The 12,747-nt window shown below is 35.9% G+C and overlaps 1 protein-coding gene across 4 annotated transcripts in view; it reads left to right on the top strand.

Moving 5' to 3' along the window:
- Positions 1-12,747, top strand: part of ARHGAP5 (Rho GTPase activating protein 5) — a 48,136-nt gene that overhangs the window by 31,326 nt on the left and 4,063 nt on the right. For all 4 annotated transcript variants that reach the window (XM_083840107.1, XM_083840108.1, XM_083840105.1 and 1 more), the window contains 3 exons: positions 3,231-3,308; positions 4,677-4,808; positions 7,015-7,120. In XM_083840107.1, coding sequence (XP_083696233.1) covers positions 3,231-3,308; positions 4,677-4,808; positions 7,015-7,120 — 316 coding nt within the window. The remainder of the gene's footprint in view (positions 1-3,230; positions 3,309-4,676; positions 4,809-7,014; positions 7,121-12,747) is intronic.

Below are 12,747 nucleotides of genomic sequence, written 5' to 3'. Positions count from 1 at the left end.
TTAAGTTAGCGTTACACTTCTCTTACTTGAAAAGAATTTGCATTCCTTGCTCTGTCGGTACATACATTCTTGGTGTACATCGAAATTACTGGTCTGGCTCAGTCAGGTGGAGGTTCCTTTAGTCCTGTGTAGGCTGGCTGGCATAGTGGTTGAGAAGAGGTACACTAGGTCAATCTGTGGAATAAAATTATGGAGTGGCAGAGATTGCAAAATTTACAGGGGTAACTCTAAGAATGATCATCTTGGCTGCTGTAGTAGCAAATGACTCCTGAAAAATTCAGTTGGTCACTGTAGGGGAAGGAATTAGACTGGGGAGAAACAGACAGTCTGTGATGAGATGGCACGCGTTCAGAAATGGAGGCAGTACAATGAGAGTGAGAACCTGGCTACAGATGCCAAGTTGGCAGCTACTGTGTGACTCTTAGGCAGGCTAAATATTAGTATAGCTGTTGTCACTCCGCAGAAGGCTTTAAGATCATCAGAGAAGCTGTCTGAAAACATCTACTCTCAATACGTGGTGTCAAACAAGCAAAAAGAACTGAAAGAATTGAAAAGAGAGCGTATGGGGAAAACGATCCTGTAGTGTAATTCCATGTTATGCACACAGCTTTAATAGGGCTTACAGTTTGGATCAATCTGCCTTAGAGTAGAAAAGAATTTGGAAAAGATACAGCACAGGACAGTAATGGTAACTTTCGGTTTAAGAACGACTAAACTGATCGGCTTAGAAAATTTCAGAGGAAGGGAAATTATAAATTAAAAAATAAAACAACAACAAAAAAAACATGATTGGTACTGACAGAGTAGAGAACTCACTACTTGTTAACACAAGAAAAAAAATCATGAAATCTTCAGATACTGAGCATAAAACCGGTATGTTTTCATGCTGTATGTTACTGAGTTACGAAGCAGCTCTCTGCTGTGAGCTGTTGTAAAGACCACAATAAATGACTTAAAGGGATTTTAGCTGTATTAGTGGAGGATAAATCCTCAAATGGTGGTTACAACTCCTTATGCAAAAGCATTCGTAGGAAGATGGGAGGATACACCACAGAAAACTTGCTCCTTCCGTCTCCTGCTGCTCCTACCTCTCCCCTCAAGTATGTCCTGTGTACTGGTGTGGAAACGGGATATTGTGCTGGGCGGGCCTTGGTCTGCTTTGGTCCCTCCATAGACCACATTAACCTCAGAAGGAGAGCTGTCAAGTTTAGATGAGTGAACTACGGCATCATACTTGAAGATCTTGATGTAACAAACATTTCAGAGACCTGCTTGGATAGTAACAACAAACAAACAACAGCAAAACCAACAAAAACCAGAGAATTGAAGTATTGCTTAAAAGGCTCATCATTGGACTTCTAAGTGCACGTATGCACACAAATAGAACAAACTTTTTTCTGCGCATGCCTTAGAAGAACAGCATACTGACAGTTCACCAACTGTTTCATGAGGTGTTATTTTCTAGAATATAAGAGCAGGAAAAATTATTTTTGTATGAGGAATGTAAGACACAAATTCAGTTAGCGTAATTCAGAATTGCAGCACTTAGCTGCTGTTCTTGGAAGAAGATGCCTAAATTTAGTAGGCATCTCCTGAAAATTTTCAGAAGTACTGTGTTAGCTTTTCCAGTATCTCAGAGCTGTAGTGGTCTGAGCAAAGAGGTGTCTACTGTGTGGTGAAATAGGGGGGAAACAAAACACCAGATACTACCACAGAGCATCTCTGTATCCACAGCAGCCCAGTCCAAGTATTCAAGGTTTAAACTCTCTTACTAAACAGTGACTGAATCAGACTTCACAGAAAAATGCTGTTGCAGCAGATTCATTTCCCTTTGTGCAGAAAGAAATGGAATGGTAGTTGGATAAAGCACAGAATACCCTGGGGCTGTGGGGGATCTAACTCAGAGTTCTCCTGTACTAAATGATCCTAGCTTGTTCTTATCTACCAGTGATTTTTTTATTTTCTTTTATTCCTTTATTTACAACTTCAGCAAGAGAAACACAACGTATTTCTGTTTCACAGCATTTGGGGCACATTTTTGAAGGCAGGTTTGAAACCCCTCCAGCTGTGGAAATCGTTGAATTCCCCATTTTGCCCTGTGCCACCAATTTGTATCTCCTGGTGCTTTTTGAGGAAATCAGCGAATAGCGCTCTGTTTCTTGAAGGGACAGTTCTGGTAAATACTTACAAGAAAAGATTCTTGGCTACGGATTTGGAAAGCTAAATGGAAGGTTTATTGAAGAAGAAATACTCAGAAGTTGCTACAGTAGCTTTGATGGAGCCTGTAAAAGAGATGTGTGAGTTGTGGAGGCATAAAGAGGGAGAAATGGAGTTAGAAGAGTGATAATTGCCAAATGAATTGATGCAACGTTCCCAGCTGTATTAAGTAGTTAAGTGCATTCTGTACTTGGAGCGTGTGAGCAGGAATTCCTAGTGTGTGTTGGTAACTTACACGATCTGAGACTGAGGTGTGACCAAGGAGTTGCTGTATTGACTTTATAGTGTAAAACGCATTCGGTTACTGGGCTGATGGTAAAGAGCCAAGAAACTTCATAGAGCTCTAAAACTGGAATTTTTTAAATAAAAGCATGTAATGCTATGGAGATGTAGCATATAGATAATTTTGCACCTGTAAAGATGGAGAACTCTGGACTATGAACTGGTTGTTTTCCTTAATGGTTTCCAAATCGCCAAAGAAAAAGATTATGGGTAGCTGTGATTAGCAGGCTGGATGCTTTCGTTTAGCGAGTAGCTGTGGGCAAAACAGATAGCGATGTGATAGGATGCATAATCAATGGGGTGGAGCGAGCGATTGTGAGTGTGTGTCTCTGTGTTTGTGTGTTCATAATAAAGGTGTGGATCTGTATTGTAATGTTATTTACCTAGGGTGGCTGCTAGATTTATGACAACTCTGTAACACATAGTAAGGCAAGGTAATAATGAGTAGCCTGGAGAACCTCTGCTTCCTAACACTTTTCTCTTCTCCTGACTTATGCTTCCTAACACTTTGCTCCTCTCCTGACTTGCTCTAAATGGAGTAGTGTAATCAAAAGACAATTGGTATTTTCCATTTTGATAACAATTACACTGATATAGTACTACCATGTAACTTTTTAGGCACTTAGATTTATGTTCCTACTTACGGCTTCTGAATAAATAATTATGACTGGCTCTGTTTTGCTCTGTAGTACATAACCTTGTTTTATAACTGTTTTTTCCCTCCTTCTAAGGATTATGTACTGAAGGCCTGTACCGTGTCAGTGGTAATAAAACAGATCAAGACAACATTCAGAAGCAGTTTGATCAAGGTAATGCCCTGTTTTATTATTTAAAGCCGAAACAACTTGAATTCACTATGGATTTATAAGATAGTGCAGTCAGTGTAAATGAGTCACTTTCAGTGTAAATAAATCACTTTCAAACTGATTTCTGTAGTACCGAGTGCTTAGTGCTCTGGTAGGCTGTACTGATACAGTTCAGGTTGTAACTACTGAAGCTGTGTGTAAACTAAGGATGGGATCAAATCTCGTAGCCAATTAATGTTAAAACTGATTTTAAGTGCTGCTTGTGGAATTTGTAGGTGCTATTCTAGTTGTATAAATGAGTTTAACTGCAGTCTGAAGTGCTCACCAGTCCTAGGCATTAGAGCATTCACTTCCCTCTCGCACGTCCCCTGAATGTAGAACTTTTTGATAATTATTTTATTGAAAGCCCTCTGAATAATATGGATTAACAGTTAAATCTTGATAATGAATTTGTAATACCACCTTTCTCATGCTGGAATGTACTGGAATATGATCAGTGAATAATGCTGTTCATTTGGGTGTATTGAGAAGGGTCAGCATTATTTTTTCTTTCTGCTTTTTCGTTTTATTTATGATCAAAGTTGATCTTTCAAAAAGAAAAAAAAATCATATTTTAAGAGCCCTCTTGGATATTAGTTATGAAATTGAATCTGTGTGAAATAGATAAAATAGATGAAAAAATTCCTCCTAGATGATAAGGAGAATAAATTTACATTTTTTTTAATGCCTCATTTTGTGCTATTTCAGATAATCTGAATATAATGCTAGATGTCACTATATTAAATGATGTTATGGGTGGAGTGGACTTTAGAAAAGTTTTAAAATTATCTGGCATGACTTCTACAATGTTATAAATTTTATTTAAAAAAAATCTCTAGTTATAAAACGAGGCTTCTGTTATTTGGGAATTTAGCAGTAGGTTATATAGCAATGTAGAATCACTGTGTTGTTATTGCATGTGTTATTGTCCTTGCTTAAAAGGCTTTGTGATCTTGTTCATGTGGCTACATGAACTCAGCAAATTTTGCCAGTTTTTAACAAAATTTGGGGAAATAGATCTTTAACTATTTTCTGAAAATTTATTTTGCCCAAGAATGAGTTTTATGTCAAATAGAAGCGATTTAGATCCACACAGAATTAGACAACTTTTTTTCTGCTCTGCTTTCTTAATACTGTCAGACTTGTTAAATTTGATTTCACGTGTGTCGAAGTGATGGTATCTTACCCACTGACTCACCCTGTCGTGTGTTTTTGACAAATATTTGGCAACATTTTCATTTCCAGCATTTTCAATAAATTCTTGCTTTCATAAAATGCTATAAAGGATAGCTGTAGGTTTTACTTACAGTGCTGTTTAATTTTGTCTTACAGATCATGATATCAGTCTAGAGTCTATGGAAGTGACAGTAAATGCTGTGGCTGGGGCTCTTAAAGCTTTTTTTGCAGATTTGCCAGATCCATTAATTCCTTACTCTTTACACCAAGAGTTGTTAGAAACATCAAGTAAGTAATAATCTTGTTTGATTTTATTTTTTCACATTGATTGCCCTTATTGCAATTTTTAGTTCATTGTAGTTGAAAGGGCTAGCTGCATTGATTTTTCTTTATTTTTTATAATTGCTTAGGTGTACCCATTTCTTGTTAACGTTCTTTCAAAGCTTTCAAAGTGATGGAACTATATGATGAAGTAGACTTGTTACATTAGTTTTTTTCTGAATAAGTTGTGGCCTATTATTTCCAGTTTACCTAGGAAATTTAATTGAAGCAATCTCCTTTTTCTTTTTTTAATTCTGTATTAGTGCTGCATATGATGAAAACTCTTGGAAATCTAATGTAGTTAGTTATGTAGTTGTTAAGCAGGTGTGTATGTGGGGGAAATGCCCCTTGAATTCATCATGGCTTCCATTCAAAGTAGTCTGTAGAAATCTGACATGTATATGGAATATTATGGTAAATCTGAGATTTTTTTAATTCTTTTTGAACTTCATGTAAGATGAAATGGTTAACTGTGTTTACAAATGCTTCAAAAGCTTTCAGTGAAAATATGACTAAATTGTTCCCTTTTCTTAAAGAGTATCTATCCCTCTTGGGATCATTTCTGGGTGCCAGCAAACTGTTTTAGAAAAGCACTGCTATTCGTTTTTGCAGGATACAGCTGTGACATCCAATATTCATACTGCTTTTTGTTCAAAATATGAAAATATCAGTGTAAACCTAAGGCTTGGGCCTGGACTTGATTTAAGTATATTCCCTTAGAAATTTTATATTTTTGTATGACAACTCTAAACACTTATTTTTAATATTTTTGCTGTACTTTTCAGGCAAATCCCTTATTTACTATATTTCTGGTTAGGTTTTTTTCTTGATTACTTAAACTTCAGTCAAAACATGCACTAGCTTAGAATATGCAATAAGCTATTCCATTGGTTTTACTGTTTTCCAATGCAATTGATACCTCATTACATTTCTATTTGGGGTACATTGAAACATTTAATGTTACTTTAAGGCTAGGGTACTATGTACTAGGGTACGTCAAATTAGAGTTGAGCTTGTATTCCTTTTCAGATATGAGTCGTCATGGAACGGAAGTACATTCTGCAGAATGTATTGTTTACAGTATTTTAGTGGTATTTTCAAAAGTGTTTTAGCAGAAGTGTTATATTTTACCCTAATAATTTCTTCTATTCATTTAGGTTTGAGATTTTCTGAGACGAGTGGGACAGGCTTTGATAATTACGTATTACTTACCTGTAGCATACGAAGCTTAAATAAGAATTGAAGTCTTTCTTTTGAAACAAACCTTTCTACACAGTAGGATATGGCAAAAATGTGATAATGTACAATAGCAATTTATGGAATGTAATTTTGAGAGAGGGAGCTAGTGTTCTTTCATATGTGAATATTTGGTGGGATAGTATGGATTCTTCTAGTTCTCACACCTGTGCCAACAATTTGGTTGCAAGAGAGTCTTGATTCCCCATTTTTCTACTATAAAACTGGTAAGTTCTGGAATTTAGTTTGTCGATCCTGAACTGTCTGAACCCAACTGCGAGTTCATTTCAAGTTTTAAACCAGTATCAGCTTCTCACTGTATATAATTTGGTGTCAGAAGTAGCGCTGATCTGTTCTAAATTTTCATAATTTATTTTATTCCGTAGTCCTTTTACTGTTGTTTGCTTCTTCTTTTAAACCCAAATTAATATTCTTTGGGCCTGTGTAAAGCTCTGTTCTCCTTTAAATAGTATACTTAAAATAGCTGCACCAGGCTTATTCATAATTGTTTATTATTTGACTGGTAAGCTTAAGTCTTTCTAAGTTTGTTAAAGTCTTCCATAACCCAAATCTTCGTGAAACTTGGGCCTGTATAAATCTTTTAGGTATATTGTCACAATATTTTGCAAGCATGACCCTGTCACATTGTTGGTTATTATTCTGCAAGCCAATGAGTTAAGTGCTAACAGTCTGCTGTTACAAATAAATAAATCCATGTAAATACAGAAAAGTCTTTTTGTGTTTAGATGGCTTGCTCTCTATGATGAAAACATTATTCTTTTTAAAGTATATGTAAATAGGAATTTTATTAAATACTTTCTCACTTGGTATTTCTCTGTGGGTATCTTATCTGTACCTTTTTATAGTAGGAAAAAGACAGCAACGCTATTCAGAATTTCTTTCTAAATGTATGAGAAAATGTCGCTTGTTTTTACAGAGATCTTGGATAGGACAGAACGGCTCCATGAGTTAAAGGAAATTGTGAAGAAGTTCCACCCAGTGAACTACGATGTCTTCAAATATGTGATAACGCATCTAAACAGGTTTAGTATTTTCTACTATTTTTTTTTAATTTGTAACAATTGAAAAATAAATGTATTAGTAACTGTTAATTGTTGTATATCACAAAAAAGCTGAAAGAACAAATCTGCACAATTGTTGCAGATCTCTTTTCTAAGGAAGTAGCTATTAATGTTATAGACTGATATAGGTTTGAAGGAACATGGAGGTCATTTGGCCTGATCCCCCCCACCTCCCTGCCCATTAAATCAAGGTCAGCTTCAATCAGCATCTAAAATGTAGCACTAAAAACACCCGCTGAATGACTAAAATGTAGAACAAAGCTATAAGTAGCGGTAAATTGCTTACATTTGTATCCTAAGTCTTGCCTCTTGCATGGAAATGTAATGGCTTTCTTTTTAAAAAAAAAAATTAAAATAATCTTAATACCTGTAGATGTATACTATCTGATCTGACCCTTTATGTATGCTAGTGTACAATATGCAGTCATAAAAAAAAATATAGAAAGACTAGCTTTTTCTTATTCATCTAAAACAGCGGATTCTCTGAAATCCACTAAATCAGATAGTTAACTACATTATTAAGAGTTATGAGGAGAGACTGAAGGAACTGCAGTTGTCTAGTTTGGAGAAGAGGAGGGTGATATCTCTTTTTTCAGGTGGCAAGTGACTAGGATGTGAGGCAATAGCCTCAAGTTGTGGCGGGGAGGTTTAAATTTGGATATCAGGCAGAACTTCTTCATGGAACGGGTGGTTAGGCTTTGGAACAGGCTGCCCAGGGAGGTGGTGAAGACCCCGTCCCTTGACATATTTGAGATACGTGGATGTGGCACGCAGAGACATGGTTTAGCAGTAGATTTCTAGTGTTAAGTGGATGGCTGGACTTGATGATCCTAAAGGTCTTTTCCAACCTAAATGATTCTACAATTTTATTTTCATTGAATATATGAGAAACTTTGATGTTTAGGCACCTACTTTACACTTCTCTCAATCACAGCTATAGCTTTGTAAGGCTTTATGAAGTTACTCATTTTCCTTTGCAGGGGAATGCATCGATTTTTTCCGTTGTAGTTTTTCCAAATAAAAATTCGGTTTTCTAGCCCTAAAATAGACAGAATCATATAATTAGAATTATTCCATGCATTTTTATATTACAGACTTGAAAGATGTGCTGAGGTAAAACGAAACATCACAAAGTTGACACAGTTATTAGATAAGTCACCTGAAATGTTTCAGTAGTTCTTAATGGACCAGATAGGAACTTGGATGTCACTTGAATTCAGTGGAATAGTGTCAGTCTTGCAGTTGTCAGTATTTATCAGCTGGTCACCTGTTTGCATAGCACAGTTGAGTGTACCAAAAGTCTAATTGCAGTGTCAAGTACCCAGATTGCTGCAAGTAAAAGAGCTAAACGCAATTGTAAAAAATCCTGAATAGGTTCTAATGCATGCACATACACAGAGGAATGAAATATATTCATCACAGAACTTACTGGAGAACAGAAGTGATGTATATTGGCCTTTGCTCTCCGGTCCGTTCTCATCCTTTTAAAGATGATTGATGCACATACAGGTTGCTAGTAACAAAATAATGTTTTCTTAAGTACGAGAGGCTGTCATTTTTCTTCTCATTTGCAGTGGCAGGTGTGTTCCATTAAGCAAGAGAACTGCCTGAGCATAAACAGTTGCATATGTATGGAGGTAGATACAGGATCTTAAAAGAAAGTCAGACCTGTTCTTGTAACTAAATTCTTTATAGTCTGTATTTATTTTTAAGAGATTAACTAGTGGTGAATTATTGTTAGTATATGATGGAAGTTGAAATGTGTTTTTTGGATGAATTTCTCATTAAATGAGCTAAAACACTCTTCTACATGACTGAGCAGTTTGTAAAGAGAACTCTTATTTTCAATGTTTAGTTTTTGTTTCATATGTCAGCAGAGTGAGGAATGTGCTATTGTTGTATGGTTAATAGTGAGTGGTTGTGATTGATACTATTTTGGTATATCCACAAGCATAGGACTTGGTTATTGAAACAAAGAATGCAAGTACTGTCCCGATGACTTTGCTCTAGACATACAAAACCATGAGAATGCAGTAAATAGCAGCGATGAGATGAATATTTCTTCAGTGTGATAAGTACCTTTCATAGTGTGCTAGCTGTCTAATTGTGGTTGATTAATTGGAAGTAGAAGTGAGTTTTAAAGACTGTTGAAACAGGATGGTGTTGTATTGACACTGGCTTTAATTTTTTTTTATAATGGCTCCCTTTATACATAAGAGTTAATACAGCACAGTGTGCTTCTGAAGACTATGGAAAAGGTGGTTGTACAGCTTTCGAAGTCTGATCATAGGTATACAGGGTATACAGCCTGAAGAGTTTGGAGTGGACGAAGATGGTAGGGTCAAGAGAAATAGCAAGGTTGAAATACAGACTCTACATTTTCATTTTGAATGATTATAAAAGAAGATGAATAGACATTTGCTAAGCACTTAGAAGAAGATTCTGAAGTAGTATGGGGAAAGTATGGTAGGAGACATAATATTTATATAATAAAAATAATATGAATATTACTTTTACTCAGGAATGGTATCCCAATATCCTTTGGACCAGATTTATTCAAAACAGGTTGAGAGGCAGTATTTGTGTACCCTCACACAACTTGGAATAAGTAATGCGCATGCTAAAATACAAGCCTATCCTTTATAATTACCACTATACATGCATTGTAAATGAGTGAAAATATTTTCTTATAGCCATAATTGTAGTGTTTACTACGGTTTTCACAGCTTTTCAATCTATGGACTACAGCCAGCTGTCAGAAATTCGTGCAGTCTGCTCTTGCTGATCAGCAAAATAAGTCACTGACAAGTTACTAAAGTTTTTTTCTGTCTATTTTTGCACGACAAATGTATCTGTTACCTTTGTCTTGTCTACTGTAATACAGGAATTGTGTGTTCCCAGTGGAATAGCTTACTTGTTTGGCAGGTTTATTAACACCAGATTTTTCATGCAACTCTCCCTAGTTACTTCTAGATGAAATTGTGATGTTACTTAGAGCACAGAGTATTTTAGTTTAGTTTATCTTCTGCCCGAGAAGAGTCTTATGTCAGAAGCAACCAACCCATCATGCTTACAAGTATTCTAGAATTCATCAGGCTCTGTTTCTCTCCTGTAGTTCATACAGCACCAACCTAGGGAAATTGATCCAGTGAATCCATTCCTTGCAGAGAGGTAGAATTTCCAAACTTAGGCTCATTCTTTTTCTGAACCTTTTCCTGTCATCAAAATAATGTTTACAAAGTTTATAGAATCATTTAGATTAGAAAAGGCCTTGAAGATCATCAAGCCCAACCATTGGTTAGAGGGCAAGAGCTCATCAGAGTAATCTGGTACTTGTGTTGTATCTTGAAATTCTTTTGTTTCTATGTTTCAACACGATGTTTACCTTTTTTTTGGGAACTTGTGTTTTTCTCTTTCTTAGTGTCACTTCTTTCCCAAGTGAACTGTTTTCCGAATGCAGTTCCCCAACCAGTAAGAGACATACTTTGTTACAAGGCTTTTGAATTCGGAGCATTTTTTTGTTGTTTTGTTTTTTTTTTTGTGGTATCAAACCATTTGAGTAGATTCTAGTGAATTAATTTGACCTAGAAATGTATTACTTTGTAAACTTTATACATATTTCATGGAATTTTATGTAATTCATAAAATAGTAATGAACTCACCAGGAGAAGCTTCTTTTTCTTGAGGTGTGATAATGGTAGACTAAGGAACTGATCTCTGTGGCACTCAGATTGATCCCTGCTTAAAGAATTTTTTTATTTTTTAAACTATCTTGGTTTATATAGATTGTCTTGACATTGGATAATGTTCTTTAATTCCAGTGTTTATGATACTAGTCTGGTGTGTAAACCTGTGCATTAATTGGCAGATGAGGCAGAGTAACAACCTGTCAGTTCCTTCCTCATCTCATTTCCCCAATCTCCCTTTCAGTTGTTCCTGTGAAGTTCTGGAAATTGGGAACTGAGGTTGAATTTATTAATTGGAAAAATATAAAAACAAAGTGAAACAAATAAACAAAATCTGCTTTCCTAGGGTAGTGTTGTGCTGTTTTACTAAACAGATTGGCTCACAGAGGGGTGTGACAGGTGCCAAACATAACGAGTGTAAGTAGAGAAGCCTGTACTTCTCTGCATGTGGTAGGGAGAGAGAATAGGGAAATAATTCCTCCTTTTGTTGGAGCTGGACAGCATTAGGTTAATTTTGTTTCATGGAACTCTTCCCCATGTCTTGTATTGGCAAATCTGCAGTTTCATAGGGAATGGATTTTTTTTCCTAAAATTATGTTGGCTGATATTAGATGGACTGTCTTTTAATTATTTTTTTGTTGCTTCACTCTGCACTTTTAAGAACTTTAATATTTTATATATTTAAAATATTTTTATTCTTTAAAGCTCAAACGCTGCTTTGCTTAGAAGCTTCTGTGCAAAATGTGTATGGAATAATATTAATAGTTAATTTTGCTGATAAAATATTTGCAAAAATACTTCCAGGTGACTTGTTTTGCCTTTTCCCTACTAGTTAATAGTGTATTTATTAACTTCCTGATCAGAGTTTGGTTACAGTTGCAGTAGCTGCTGCTGGCTGCTGGCATGTTAAATAGTTATCCTGGCTCAGCCTAATTCAGCATCTTGTGAAACACAGCAAGTGACTACAAGAAGAAAATGAGCATAGAAATAATAATTTAGCTCATTTGTGCTTGCTTTAATAAGCAGCAGATGAGCGAACCAAGTCTGATTAGGCATTGCTTTGGAAGAATGCTGCAATAATCACAGGAGTTGCAGTGCTACTTGCTTACATCAGAGAAGCAAAATAGAGATTTTGGAGCAGTGTGACTGTGGTAAGTCATAGTATTAGAAACATTAAATACCAAAAGAAATGGAACGGGAGAAGGAATTACAGCAGAATTGCCATTCCAAGGGAAGAGTCTGTAATGGAGAAAAAGGTCCAAGCTGAAAGTTAGTAAGGAGAGGGTGATAAAGCTGAATATTGAGCCTGTTCCTTCTGCTTCTTTTGTACAGACTTAGGAGGCTTCTGAGTGCACACGTACAGTAACAAAAATTGGCATGGTAACAAAATAGGATAAAAAAATCTTTTTTCTTCAAGGTTGTGATTCAATAAACAGTAGTAGCTATTTTTCTAAATAAGTTGTATACAACTGTATACAAGTACACAATTGCTGCAATTTAATTGTTTTTACGTGCTGAACGTTTGAATATCCACAGTCATTAAAGCAATCCATCCCTTTCCTTTTATTATTCCTGAATGGTTGTTGAAACCTGTTACCAGAGAGCTTCCATTTTGCATTAAAGAGTAATTTAGATACTCATTTGAAGTCCTCTGTTTGTACTTTTTTTCTTTTTCTCATATTAACTAGCAGTAATGCAACAAGAGGACCTAGCTTTACATAGGCTACTAGTCTTCCTCAAAATGACTTGGACCTGGGGTACCTGCTCCAACCAATTTGCACTGATGTGTTCTTTACAGCTGAGGCAAATTCTTTTGCTGGCCAGCATAAACAAAAACAAACAAAAAAACCAAACACAAACAAATGCAGAGATGTGCTGTAATCAACACTTGGTATTATTGGT

This window comes from Anser anser (assembly GCF_964211835.1).
Source record: "Anser anser genome assembly, chromosome: 5".
NCBI lineage: Eukaryota > Metazoa > Chordata > Aves > Anseriformes > Anatidae > Anser > Anser anser.
The sequence above is the reverse complement of the archived record's forward strand: the minus strand, read 5'-3'. Positions and strand labels throughout refer to the sequence as shown.